Below are 12,882 nucleotides of genomic sequence, written 5' to 3'. Positions count from 1 at the left end.
CTTCAAATAAAGCACACGCTATAGGTGAAAGGGAAATATTTGTTTGTTACTTAAAAATCTAAATTAAAAGAACAAGTCATGTTTATTTATGCAACTTTAGTTTAATTATTTGTTTTAATATCTTTTTTAGAAATGAATAGATGTTATCAAAATAAGCGGTTTAGAAACGGATGGACTTTGACGTATAAAGTATAAATATTTGTTTTAAGAATGTGTCCAGAAATGAATAACGTTTATAACAAGAGGTCACAATTTCCTCGGTTTTAGTTTGTTACCCCGATTTTGTTTTTTGTACACGGATTTATGAGTTTTGAACAGCGGTATATTACTGTTGCCTGTATTTAGAATTATCTTGCCTTCTTTACTGCCCATTGATATTATGTTGATAGTTCTAAATATAAAGCTTTACTACAACTATCCCATAAACTTAACATGATACAAAAAATTGATGTCAAGGTCAGATAAACCAAACGAGAAATACATGTTCACTGTACAATCATGCAATTACATTAATATTGAGGCCGATTGCTTAGTTTCTAAGAAACAGACTCAACCAAGAAAACTAAACATTGACCAATGAACCATGAAAATAAGGTCACCGTCAGATGAACCATGCCAGACAGACATTTACACCTTACAATCAAGCTATTAAATTTCGTTCACCTTAAACCTATAGAATCTAAAAGAAACAAACTTAATCATAAAAATGTAACTTTTACCAAGGAACCACCAAAAACGAAGTTACGGTCAAATGGTACCTTTCAGACTGAAGACCTGTTGGTGACCTTCTTCTGTTGTCTGTTCTATGGTCGTGTTGTTGTCTTTTTGACACATTCCCGAATTCCAATTTCAATTATATGACATATACAGCTTACATTTCTTCAATACAACAAATAAATATTTGACCTATTGCCTATCATTTGAATTAAAAATCAAAAGACAAAAACTTACATTTTGCAATGAATCACGAAAATGAGGTCCAGGTCAAACAAAAACTGCGAGGCTAACATGTACATCATAAGATATTTACAACATCAAATATAAAGTTTACCTTTTGCATAAATTATTAGAAATAAAAAGACCAAAACTCAAAAACTAAACTTTGACCAATGAACCTTAAAAATTATGCCACGGTCAGATATACATATGATTCGGACATGTACACCATAAAATTATTCCATACACCAAATACAGAAGAACTGCTACATAAGTACAAAAAAAACCCAGACCAAAACACAAAACACAAAAAAAGCCACTAAAGCAAGAAAATAAGCTCAAGGTCAGATGACATCTGCCAGTTGGACATGCAAACCTTACAATCCTTCATGACAACAAATATGCTAGACCTATTGCTTATAGTATCTGAGATATAATGTCATGACCAGTCCACAAAAACGTGACCTTGTGCATTGATCCATGAAAATGAGGTCGAGGTCAAGTGAAAACAGTGTGACGGGTATGTTAGGTACGCACATACCAGATATACTTATGCTGTTATTCATAATAGAAGAGAATTTAACATTGCACATTTTTTTCAAGTAGTCACTGAACCATGAAAATGAAGTCAAAGTTAATGGTAAAAACAAGTTTGAAAATAGCCATGTGAACGAATGTATAAAAACAGCAAACAATACCATAAAAGTCAATCAAACGATTCAAATTAAATAAATTTCAAGAGGTTAAAAAAAAAGACGAATTACTCACATAAAGGAGACAACTTGATTATGCTTGTTCGAGCTGTATCCTTTCCATTTGTAATTTCACACACATATGCACCAACATCACTAAGTTTGACGTTTGTAATGGTCAGTGCAGGAACAGACACAGTTCCATCAGTATATCTATCCGATAATGTTATAAGTTGATTGTCTTTGTACCAGTTGATCTTAGAAGGTGTGCCTACAACAGTCACTTGTAATGTGACAGATTGTGTCTCCTGCGGGTTATAAAGTGTCTTTCCAGCTATTACTGACAGCATTGCTACAAATGTTCAAAGATAACATAAAAAACGAATTATTTATTAATGCTTAGCAGGAATAAGGATTCACTTTTTTGATTCAATGGGTGAAGCTGTCACAGAAACGATTGCATGTTTTGTTTACACTATATTATTTTTTTAGGGGCTCCAAGTAGACTGTATCGCTGATTTAGCAAACAAAAATATACTTCCAGGTTTTTTTTTATTAATCCACATTCACTCGAAGAATGGTTAAAAAGATAAATAAGATATTGTAAAATGTAGTATTATTGGCAATAAGAAAATATCAATTTGGATAACAAAAAAAATATTTTAACAACTGTTAGTCATTGTTTCATTTAGTCATTGTTTCATCTACAATGATTAAAAATATATTTCAAATTAAAAAGTCACGCAAGGATAATAGGAAGACAGTTCTAATATTAAAAACCCAAAGCTATGTTAATTAATTCATCTATTTAGAAGGAGAAAAAAACGCGAATATGTGCGTTAAAACTTAGCCTTCTTCCCTAAAGACCTAGCTACAAAATAATGTAGGAAACTGAAGTTGATTACATCTATTATTAACAAGAAGTTGTTTTGTTGATTTTTTTTGTTTTGTCGTTGTTCTCCTCTTATATTTAATGCGCTTCCCTCAGTTTAAGTTTTCAACCCGGATTTGTGTTTTTCAATCGGTTTATGAGTTTCGAACAGTGGTATACTACTGTTGCCTTTATTTTACAATGACAATTGCTCACAATCTATATAACTTTCTTAGATAATTGCAAAAAAGAAAAATCGTTTTGAAGAGGAAGGAACCCCTATCAGAATTCGCTTCAAATAACATCTATCTGTAAATATGAATAGGTGATTACTTGTTTGCTGATTTCAAATACATAAATAATCCAAATAAATTTCATATAAACAATAACAATTTCAAGGCAATAACAGACAAAAACATCGAATGAAATGTTTAACTTTTGTATATAAGCTGTGAAATTCATGCTCACCTATTTTACTCAAATTTTCATATTAATTTAATTTATAACATTTTAAAACGTAAATCTAAATTATAAAAGGTCTAAAACAAACAACTCGTTAATATGACTCAGCCATTCGTGCGTATACAGGGTTAGACGCTATCTAATTAATCATTGATGTGACTACCGAAGACTGTCAATGGTTATTTAACCCGATATGCGATATAAACATAAAAAATAGATAAATAGATAGCAAACGCGTTGAAATAAATTTTTAAGGTCTGTTTGATTACTATATTAATAGGATAAAAATTGGTAGTATTTATCGGTTTACCTGTATCAGAAGGAGTTTTTATGTATCGAATCATTCAATCAAATCAATGGTTAACCCTGTTCTATTTCCAATATTGAACTATTTCCATTTAATAACTGAAAACGGCTTATTCATCTCTAGACGAGAGTGCATACCCTGTAAGTTTTCCTATTGAAGGCTTGTTTCCTTCATCAAAACTTGCCGCCTAGAAATAGCCCGATAGCCAGACATAAAAGTGGCATTAAACAGAAAAAAAAACAAATAACAAGCGACGTTTGTTTACTTTAACACAATTTTCCCGCTGCGTCGAAGACCCAGTGATAAACAGTGTTTTCTGCTTTTTGGTTTGGATTTTGTGTCACATTGTGTAACACATTCCCAGTTCCCTTTCACAGTTAAATACAGTGTATTTCAAATAGTTGTCATAACCTTTATCACGTTGAAAAAGGTAAGGATTTTTTTTCAATCGCCACTATTGAGCAACATGATCTCAATTTCTAATTCAAGATGACCGCCTTGAAAGAAAATACAAAAACATGTTGGTTACCCCTCTACTATGATAAAGTACACCCTAAAGAATGTCTGTGGTAAATACTATCCTTGTATCACCATTTGCATGATTGTGTAAAATTTCAGTACTAAGCCGCCCTACTAATTGTCATTATGACTAAGAAAATAACCTCTATGTCTCCGTAAAGTTTAAAATACGTTCATTGTCTCGAGTTTGCCAAACAATTCCTAGATTTAAAAAAAATACACTGGTAACTCACTTGCTGGAGACAACTGCATTGTACCGCTTCGAGCCGTATCCTTTCCATTTGTTACTTCGCATACATATTCGCCACCATCACTGAGATGAATATTTGTTATAGTCAAAGCAGGAGCTGCCACAGTGCCACCGGCATATCTGTTCATTATTGTAATAGGCTGATTATTTTTATACCACGTGACCTTGGAGGGTTTGCCCTCTACATTTACTTTCAAGGTTACTAATTCTGTCTCCCTTGGATTATAATATATCTTTTCAGCTATAACTGAAAGCATGGCTACAAAAATACATAAATGCAATTCAATATATATTCATCTTTTGTGTATAAACATGATAATAAGGCATTCAATGTATAAAAGGATAAAATCAACCATTTCGAAACAGTCTTGTGAAACATTACTAAGTTTGAATTTGCATGACGGGTGCGTGCATAGCAGCAGTATATAAATTTGCTAGATTTGAACATCGATAAACAACTGTAGCATTTATCCATTAGAAAGAGCTTTCGAAATGTCTTTATCTTTGTACCCAAATATGATTAACTGTTCGGAATACAAGATTTAAAGCCAATATTTACTTAAGTTCGTCGTAGGCTGATACATATACTGCATCCACTTCTCTTAATTCGTTTTTGTTTTAAAGCATTTGAATTCATTTCAACGTTTAATAAAGTTAAAAAAAAAGTTAATCAAATAAGGACGAGAGTACTTTATGACAAGGAGAAAAACTTACAAATTTGCCACTGAAATGTTAAAAAAATTGTATATGTGTATTATATTATCATGCTGTGTGTGATGTAGTAGCGAGATGCAGAGATGCTTTAATCAGTTTTACAGGTAACAACAGCCAATTATTTGTTGTAATGCGACTTTTTCCTGGATAATGCCAGAACATTGGGTAATAAATGGAACTACGATAGAATAACTCACATATTGGAGACAATTGTATGGTACTGCTTTGAATTGTATCCTTCCCTTTTGTCACTTCGCACACATATTCCCCGCCATCACTCAATCTGACGTCTGTGATAGTCAAAGCAGGAGCTGATACACTGCCACCTGCATATCTGTTTAATATTGTTATCAGTTGATTGTTTTTATACCACCTGATCTTCGATGGTATTCCTACGACTTTCACGTTTAATGTAACTGTGTCGGTCTCCTTTGGGTTATAAAATATTTTACCAACTACAATTGAAAGGTTTGCTGAAAAAAAAAATCACACTTTTATTTGTTTATGTTTCTAACACAAATGTTAATACGATTCTTAAAAGGAGGCTTGTCAGTTAACTTTTCTTAATCGATTTTTTAATAAAAATTCTACATTGGAGTAAATCATCACAATGATATGTATGTTTTTTAAGGTGTTTGGTTTGAAACGAGAATACATAAAAAGACAGAGACAACTTTGATTAGTCGTGCATTGCAGATTAATACATATTTTACTTCTGTGTGTAAAATTATGCAAGAAGAATGACTGTGTAAATTAAGTACACGGATGCCCCTCTTGCACTATAACTGTCTATATTCAGCAAAACTTTAATCTGGCATACAAATAAGAAAGATCGTTACATAAGGAACATGTGTAAACTTTTTCAGCTTCATAAAGACCCTACCTTAATCGGAAGCTTTAACATGAAGCTGAACAGACAACCAATATCAGCTAAAAACCTGCATATTACGTGTATCTTTGTTTGTAAATATTCCTTTCATCAAAAGTGTTGCAAAAACGTATTTAAATACAATAATCAGATGCCTTTGTGTGAATAATCGGGCTGAGTTCTGCAGGAATACGCTATTTGATAATTCCATCTTGAACAGATTGTATATTCAAATACGCAAGAACGTCAAGAACACATTTTTATTACTTTGGTTGTTGTCTCTTCGACACATTCCACATTTCCAATCTCAACTTGACAATATTGTATGTTACTGAGACGTAATAGATTGATTGATTATTGCTGTTTTAAAGCCATTTTTTAGCGCCATTCTTGAGGTATTTTGATGCGTTTAGGTTTAAATTTATTGGTGGAGGAAGCGAGAGAGCCCGGAAAAAATCATCGACCTGCGATAAGATAACTGACAATCCTAGACAATAAAGCATGATTTCGAGTGCACTCGCACGAGCGGGGTTCTAAATAACAACATCCAGATTTACTAGATAGTGATTACAGTAGTAGAACTACTTAAACCACTTGGCCACCGAGCACATCCCCACCCCTCGACGTAATACAAGTAATGCAAATATATATGCATGAATACTTATGAAATCGCTCCCTTAAAGTCACAAGAAACCTCAAATTAAAAAAAAATATGCATATGTTTTTTTTTATAACTAAATGAATAGTTTGCATAATGCATCTTATGTACACATACTTTTTTCTTATAAAAGTTCTTTAATTTGTCCACATTTAGAAGAAGTTTACTTATTTTTAATTGCTAGTTTCCAGGAAGCGATTCACCGACATATTTTCCGTATGCATAGGGACCTGAGCGTAACCCTCCTCGTAAAAATCCGGCAATAACAATACGCATGAATCTGTCATTAAAATAAAACAATTATCTAATTGAACATGTTAAACACGTGCTCAATGCCCATGCTTTTTGTTATTTGTTTAATATAAGATGACAATCGGTAAACTTCGGCTTCAAAACAAGGCATTTAATGAGCAGCCATATTTGCTAAATCATAACAGACAGCGAGATAAAAAAAAACAAGTGACGAATATACGATATATTTGCGTAAAAAATGATAAAATCGTGCACAGAGAACTAAGTTTATGATATATACCTGCATTGGTTCAAGAAATAGATAAACAGTATTTTTCAAAACTCACTGGTTTCATATGACTTTAAGAATAAGTGATAAAAAGTCTGGTATTATTAAGGGTATTTTTTGATATTAATAAAGTCTACTAAAAGTGACGCAAAGGTACTTGAGATGTGTCGTCAATCCCTATAAAACAGTTTGACACGAATATTTATGAGGCTATATACACAAAACAAAAACCAAAACTGCAACAAATCCGAGCAGAATATGTCATTGAAATAACAACATACTAAAGAGCAGTTATTTCAAACAGCATAATGTCTAGTTTGAAGTATTTAAACAAATTATTCAACCTTTTGAAGTTAAAATTAAAATAGTGATGTAATTTGCCGTAACTAAAATTCAGTTTCCTTTTCACAAATGCGACACACCAAATTATACCATTTACCGGATTTGCAATCACATGAGCAACATGACGGGTGACATGTGAAGGCAGGCCCTTTAAACCCTTACAGAACACCTGAAATCACCCCTGGTTTGTGTTGGGGTCCGTGTTGTTGTTTCATCTAGTTGTGAAATTTTGTTAACGCATCGTTGTTAATATAAAGCAATTAATTTGATGCAACTGTCGTACAAGTGAAAGGTTTAGCGCTATGAAACTAGTATCAATTCACCATTTTCTAGATTTGATAAAGCCGGTGCCAAGTCAGAAAATTTGACAGTTGTTGTCCATTCGTTTGATGTGTTTTATCATTTGATTAGAGACTTTGCATTTCGATTTTTCCTCGGAGTTCATTATTTTTGTGATCTTACTTTTTGCGTGTATTGTGACAAATATAAAAGTTGAGTTGTTGCATTGAATATATTTGTATTATAAAAGTTGTGGAATGGCGACCATAATATGCATAATGCTTTATACACTAAAACTGTTTATTGGTTGTTTTAAACTCACATGATGGGAACAACCGGATTTTAGTTGTTTTTGCTGTATCCTTTCCATCTATAACTTCGCACACATATTCACCTCCATCACTATGTTTGACGTTAGTTATTGTTAAAGCAGCATCTGTCACATTGCCACCGGAATATCGGCCCAATATTTTAACTAGTTGATCATTTTTATACCATCTGATCTGAGAAGGTGTGCCAATGACTTTAACATTCAAAGTAACGGATTCTGTCTCTTTAGGGGTATATAAAGTATCTCCTGCTATAACTTTTAGCATCGCTACAAAGAATATATATGTATATACAGTTTAAGACCCATAACCTGACTATTATAATATAACAGATTGAATTCCATTTGTACAAATGGATACTATGTAAAATAGTTCTTCCCATGTACAATACACAAATAAAGTTACAGAATTTATACATGAAATTTTTAAATAATGTTTTTTTACGATAGCATTAATTTGTTAGAATGTTCAAATAAAACACCAAAGTAAGATCTTCCGTATACATAAGTACTACTCTTTCATCTAAATATTATGTTCCCCAATACTTAAATGCAACTTTAATGTATGAATTACAGAAATGTTTTTGCCATGATTTTATTATCAAAACTATCCCGCAAAATAACTAATGATTCAATGCATACGAGTATAGAATATACACATATCACAAAATAGACATACATATTATGTAGTTACACTGTATGCAACTAATATTAAGTAGCAGCTTAATTCATTTTCATAATGCTTTATGATATATTTCCCGTTTGAAACTGAGAAAAATAGCAATAAATTATGTGTTTTAGGACATGCATTCAAAAGAACGTCTAAAGATTGCCCTAACTAACTTTTTCTGTAGCAGCAGTAAACAATGATTTTGTATAAAGAAGGTATGATGTTTATTTTAAATATAGTCATTTTTTTTTCTCTTTGTCTGTTATGATGAGAAAATATGGCCGCCTATTTATAATCGTGTTTTGAAGCAGAAGTGTACCGATTGTAACCTTATAGTCAACAAAGAAGCATGGATATTGAGCACGTGTATAAAATGTATAATCAGATAATAGTTGTTTTAAGTGACATATCAGAGATGGGTCTGATTACTTTCAATGTAATTGATTAAATTACAATTACTTCGTCCTTTACGAGTAAATTAAATAAATGATTACATCATTTCTGAAAGTGTCTGATTAAATTAATGATTACACTGGCAAAGTAATCATGATTAAATCTGATTACAATGAATTAAAAAAAAAGAACCAATTTCAATGATGTGAATGAATTAACGTTTAATATATAACTATAGTTCTTTCTAGAAAGGTTTTGTTTTACATATTTTAAAATGATAACTTCAAACTTGATCTATTTGATAAACCACAAAAGTTTACTACAGACATACATGAACATTGTGTCACCCATTACACTTTATCATTATTGATCTCTGAATTATTTTGACTTCAATTGAATATGGCTTTATAAAAAGTATGTCCAGACTTATATGTATTTCAAGGTGCAGTTTTTGGAAGTTAAAATATGGATGAAATAAAGGTATGAGATAAAGTTATATAAAAATTTGATAGAATTGTTTGAACAAATTGTAAAAAAAAACAATTACTACAAGTCAATGCAGTTTACATTTGCAGGCCAAGTACATACAAAAATTTGCTTATTTTAAACAAGATATTTGTTCAACTTTTAATTTAGTTTGTGCTAATTAGATAAATTTTCACATGTCTGATTAATCTTTTATCATATATATTGTCCTACAGCTATACTCAATTGAAATCGCAAAAAAAACAACCTTAATTGGTTTCCTACATGTACATGTCAATTCAAAGTTGACAATAATCACAATATTAACAAAACATTATAATTCAGGATTAAAGAAAAGTATAATATTGCGGAAATATTACATTTTTTTTTATCAAATATACATATGTACATCTTAAAATTGTGAATAAATTTACATATCTTTTACTAAGGCCTTCTAAGGCTAATGATGACTTTTTAATATTGTAACAGTTTATTTTTTACTTAAGTATACAAATCATTTAACATGCTTGATAAAGTAAGCCAAACTATCTTACCTTCTTGAATAAGAATAACAAAAAGGTTCATTTATTGACCATAAACTCAATTCAAGAGTTTTTCATTGTAATCAGAATGTAATAAAATTGTAATCAGGATTACAGAGCATTTTGAAAAGAAATTGATTAAATTAAATTACATGTAATCAGAATTTTGGCTGATTAACGATTACAATGATTATACTTAAAGAATTGTAATCAATTACAGCTGATTAACGATTACCATTACAATAACCACAAGTCTGTGACGTATCCATGCGTATTGCGATCAATGGATTATCACGAGGAGGGTCACACTTAGGTCACTTTGATTACGAAAAATATGTCCGCGAATTGCATCATGGAAGTAAGCAATTAAAAAAAAGTAAACTTCCTTTAAATGTGTACAACTTAAACATAAAATCTTGTACATTAGTTTAATAATCTGATAATGAAAACTATCCATATATGCACCTTTTTTTTTAATTTGAGGTTTCATATGACTTTAACCCTGGATATATGTTACAATGAATTTGTATAATGAAAAAAATATGTAGGATCACTAATATATCTATAAATTTAATTGGACTTTATCCCAATAAGAATTGAACAATAATCAAAAAAGCATGCAAGTTAACCAAGGTCTTGCTCTACATGCATTAGGAATATTTCACATTATCGAATTTTGTAATTGTTACATCAGAAGATAAATGATAATTCAATTTATTGAAATATATCCATCTAGTTGTGTTTAAATTTTAATGATTATTAGCTTTTCTAATGACAAACTCACATCTTGGAGACAATTGTATAATACTGGTTTGAGTTGTTTCTTTTCCATTTGTTATTTCACACACGTATTCACCACCATCGCTAAGCTCAACGTTTGTAATAATTAAATCAGGAGCTGCCACATTGCCACCAGAATATCTGTTTGTTATTGTAATAGGTCGTTTGTTTTTATACCACGTGACGTGAGAAGGGTTTCCTACGACTTTCACTTTCAATTTGACGGTTTTAGTCTCTTTAGGTGTATACAACGTCTTTCCAGCTGTAACTGACAGAACAGCTGCAAATATACATGCATTAATTAAAGGACGACTAATGAAAAACACCTTCAAGCTTGAGGAAGTATTTACATCTGAAATTGTCACATGAAAACGAAAACCCAATAAAGACATCGTCGTACAAATGAGGCATTTTGTGATGTACAGTAACAATAAAAAAATATATTAACAACTATAACAAGAATGTGTCCCAAGTACATGGATGACCCACTTGCACTATCATTTTCTATGTTCAGTGGACCGTGAAATTAGGGTAAAAACTCTAATTTGGCATTGAAATTAGACAGATAACATCATAGGAAACATGTGTATAAAGTTTCAAGTCAATTGGACTTCAACTTCAAAAAACTTTAACCTGAGGCGGGACGAATTGACGGACGAACGGACGTACGAACAGACGAACGAACGGTACCACAGACCAGAAAAGATAATGCCTCTCTACTTTCATAGGTGGTACATAAAAATACATATATCGTTAAGGAAAGTAGAAAGGTACAACAATACCACCAGCAGCTAATTTAGCTCAATTTTTTAAAATAAAAATAAGCTTAAAATTCGAATCAGTGGCGAGTTTGATATATATTCATAATCTTATTTATTTTTTCATATCGCCTTTATGGTTATTTGAGGTCTTTGGAGGTGAACTCGACAGTTGATAAGATGGAGTCTAAAGAAAATAAACCCGAAACAAGGCTACATATTTTCGAGACCATGCCCAGTACAGTGTGTATTTTAGACTTTGTATAATCTGGACAAATGTTTTACATTGTTATAAATCAAATATGAGAATTTGAGTCATATCGATGAACACGACTTTGACAGCCAGTGCCCATTCAAAATAGCAGAATACATGCATATCCATCGTTTTTTATGTGTTTTGTCATTTGAATTTGCCATGTGATTACAGACTTTCCGATTGGATTTTCCTCTGAGTTCGGTATTTTTGTAATCTACTTTTTATCCAATATCCAGCTAAAGGGTTAAATTAATTGTCACATGGAGACAAATTCATTGATGTCAAAACAATCACTCGCAAGTGAATAATTCATTAATACGGTTTCTTATTTTTACTTTTTTTTTACAAATTAGAATCAAATTGGCTGTTTAAAGCAAATGAGTATTCCAATATATCACTTTCATTTCTAATTCAATAAAGATTTTATTTTGTTCAAATTTTGAAAATGGTGCCCATTAAAAGTCAGCAACCATATGTTAAACAGATAAAAATTTGTGAAAAATAAAAATGAATATGGATTACTTACATGATGGAGACAGCTGGATTATGTTGGTTCGAGCTGTATACTTTCCATTGGTTATCTCGCACACAAATTCACCACCATCATTAAGTTCTATGTTAGTAATAGTTAGAGCTGGAACTGACACATTGCCACCAGAATATCTATTTGACATGTTAATTAGTTGATTGTTCTTATACCATCTGATTCGAGACGGTTTGCCATCGACCTTGACATTTAATGTTACGGATTCAGTCTCATGCGGGTTATAGAATGTCTTTCCAGCTAAAACTGACAGTGCAGCTAAACAAAAAAAGCATAAATAATATTAATACAATTCCTTGACCTATCTTTAATACAAACATTGTATTTGAAGACGTAAAATATCTTTTAAGGCATGTGAGGGCAGTTCTACGCCGCCTTGGAAAGTTGAAGGTGTTTGGAAAAATCCAATATAGTTTTTTCCTTTTAAAGACACAGCAAGATATACAAAAAATGAATTCGTCTATCTTTTTAAGTACAATTGTACAATTATAATAATTTCATGTTTAGAAAGGGGAAATCGGCAAAACAATGTTTCTTCGGGAGATACAGATGGATAAACACTTTAATAAACTATATTGTTCACTCTATAAAATTACATTTTTTCTACACTTAAATATATAGATAATTTAGCTGATCTGTAACAATAACATCTTCATGCCTTATATATCATGTACTGTAGTACGCCGCTAGATTAAAACTGACGTGGAAAGGTAACATATGGCCACCGA

General features: G+C 31.4%; 1 protein-coding gene across 1 annotated transcript in view; it reads right to left on the bottom strand.

The window, feature by feature from the left end:
• LOC134698019 (titin-like) overlaps positions 1–12,882 on the bottom strand; it is a 77,993-nt gene that overhangs the window by 30,684 nt on the left and 34,427 nt on the right. Inside the window, exons 20-25 of the mRNA XM_063560307.1 lie at positions 12,137–12,412; positions 10,601–10,876; positions 7,741–8,016; positions 4,949–5,224; positions 4,021–4,296; positions 1,705–1,980 (exon numbers count right to left, since the gene is read on the bottom strand). Coding sequence (XP_063416377.1) covers positions 1,705–1,980; positions 4,021–4,296; positions 4,949–5,224; positions 7,741–8,016; positions 10,601–10,876; positions 12,137–12,412 — 1,656 coding nt within the window. The remainder of the gene's footprint in view (positions 1–1,704; positions 1,981–4,020; positions 4,297–4,948; positions 5,225–7,740; positions 8,017–10,600; positions 10,877–12,136; positions 12,413–12,882) is intronic.

This window comes from Mytilus trossulus, chromosome 14 (genome assembly GCF_036588685.1).
Source record: "Mytilus trossulus isolate FHL-02 chromosome 14, PNRI_Mtr1.1.1.hap1, whole genome shotgun sequence".
Taxonomy (NCBI): Eukaryota; Metazoa; Mollusca; class Bivalvia; order Mytilida; family Mytilidae; genus Mytilus; species Mytilus trossulus.
This window is presented reverse-complemented; position numbering and strand designations above follow the sequence as displayed.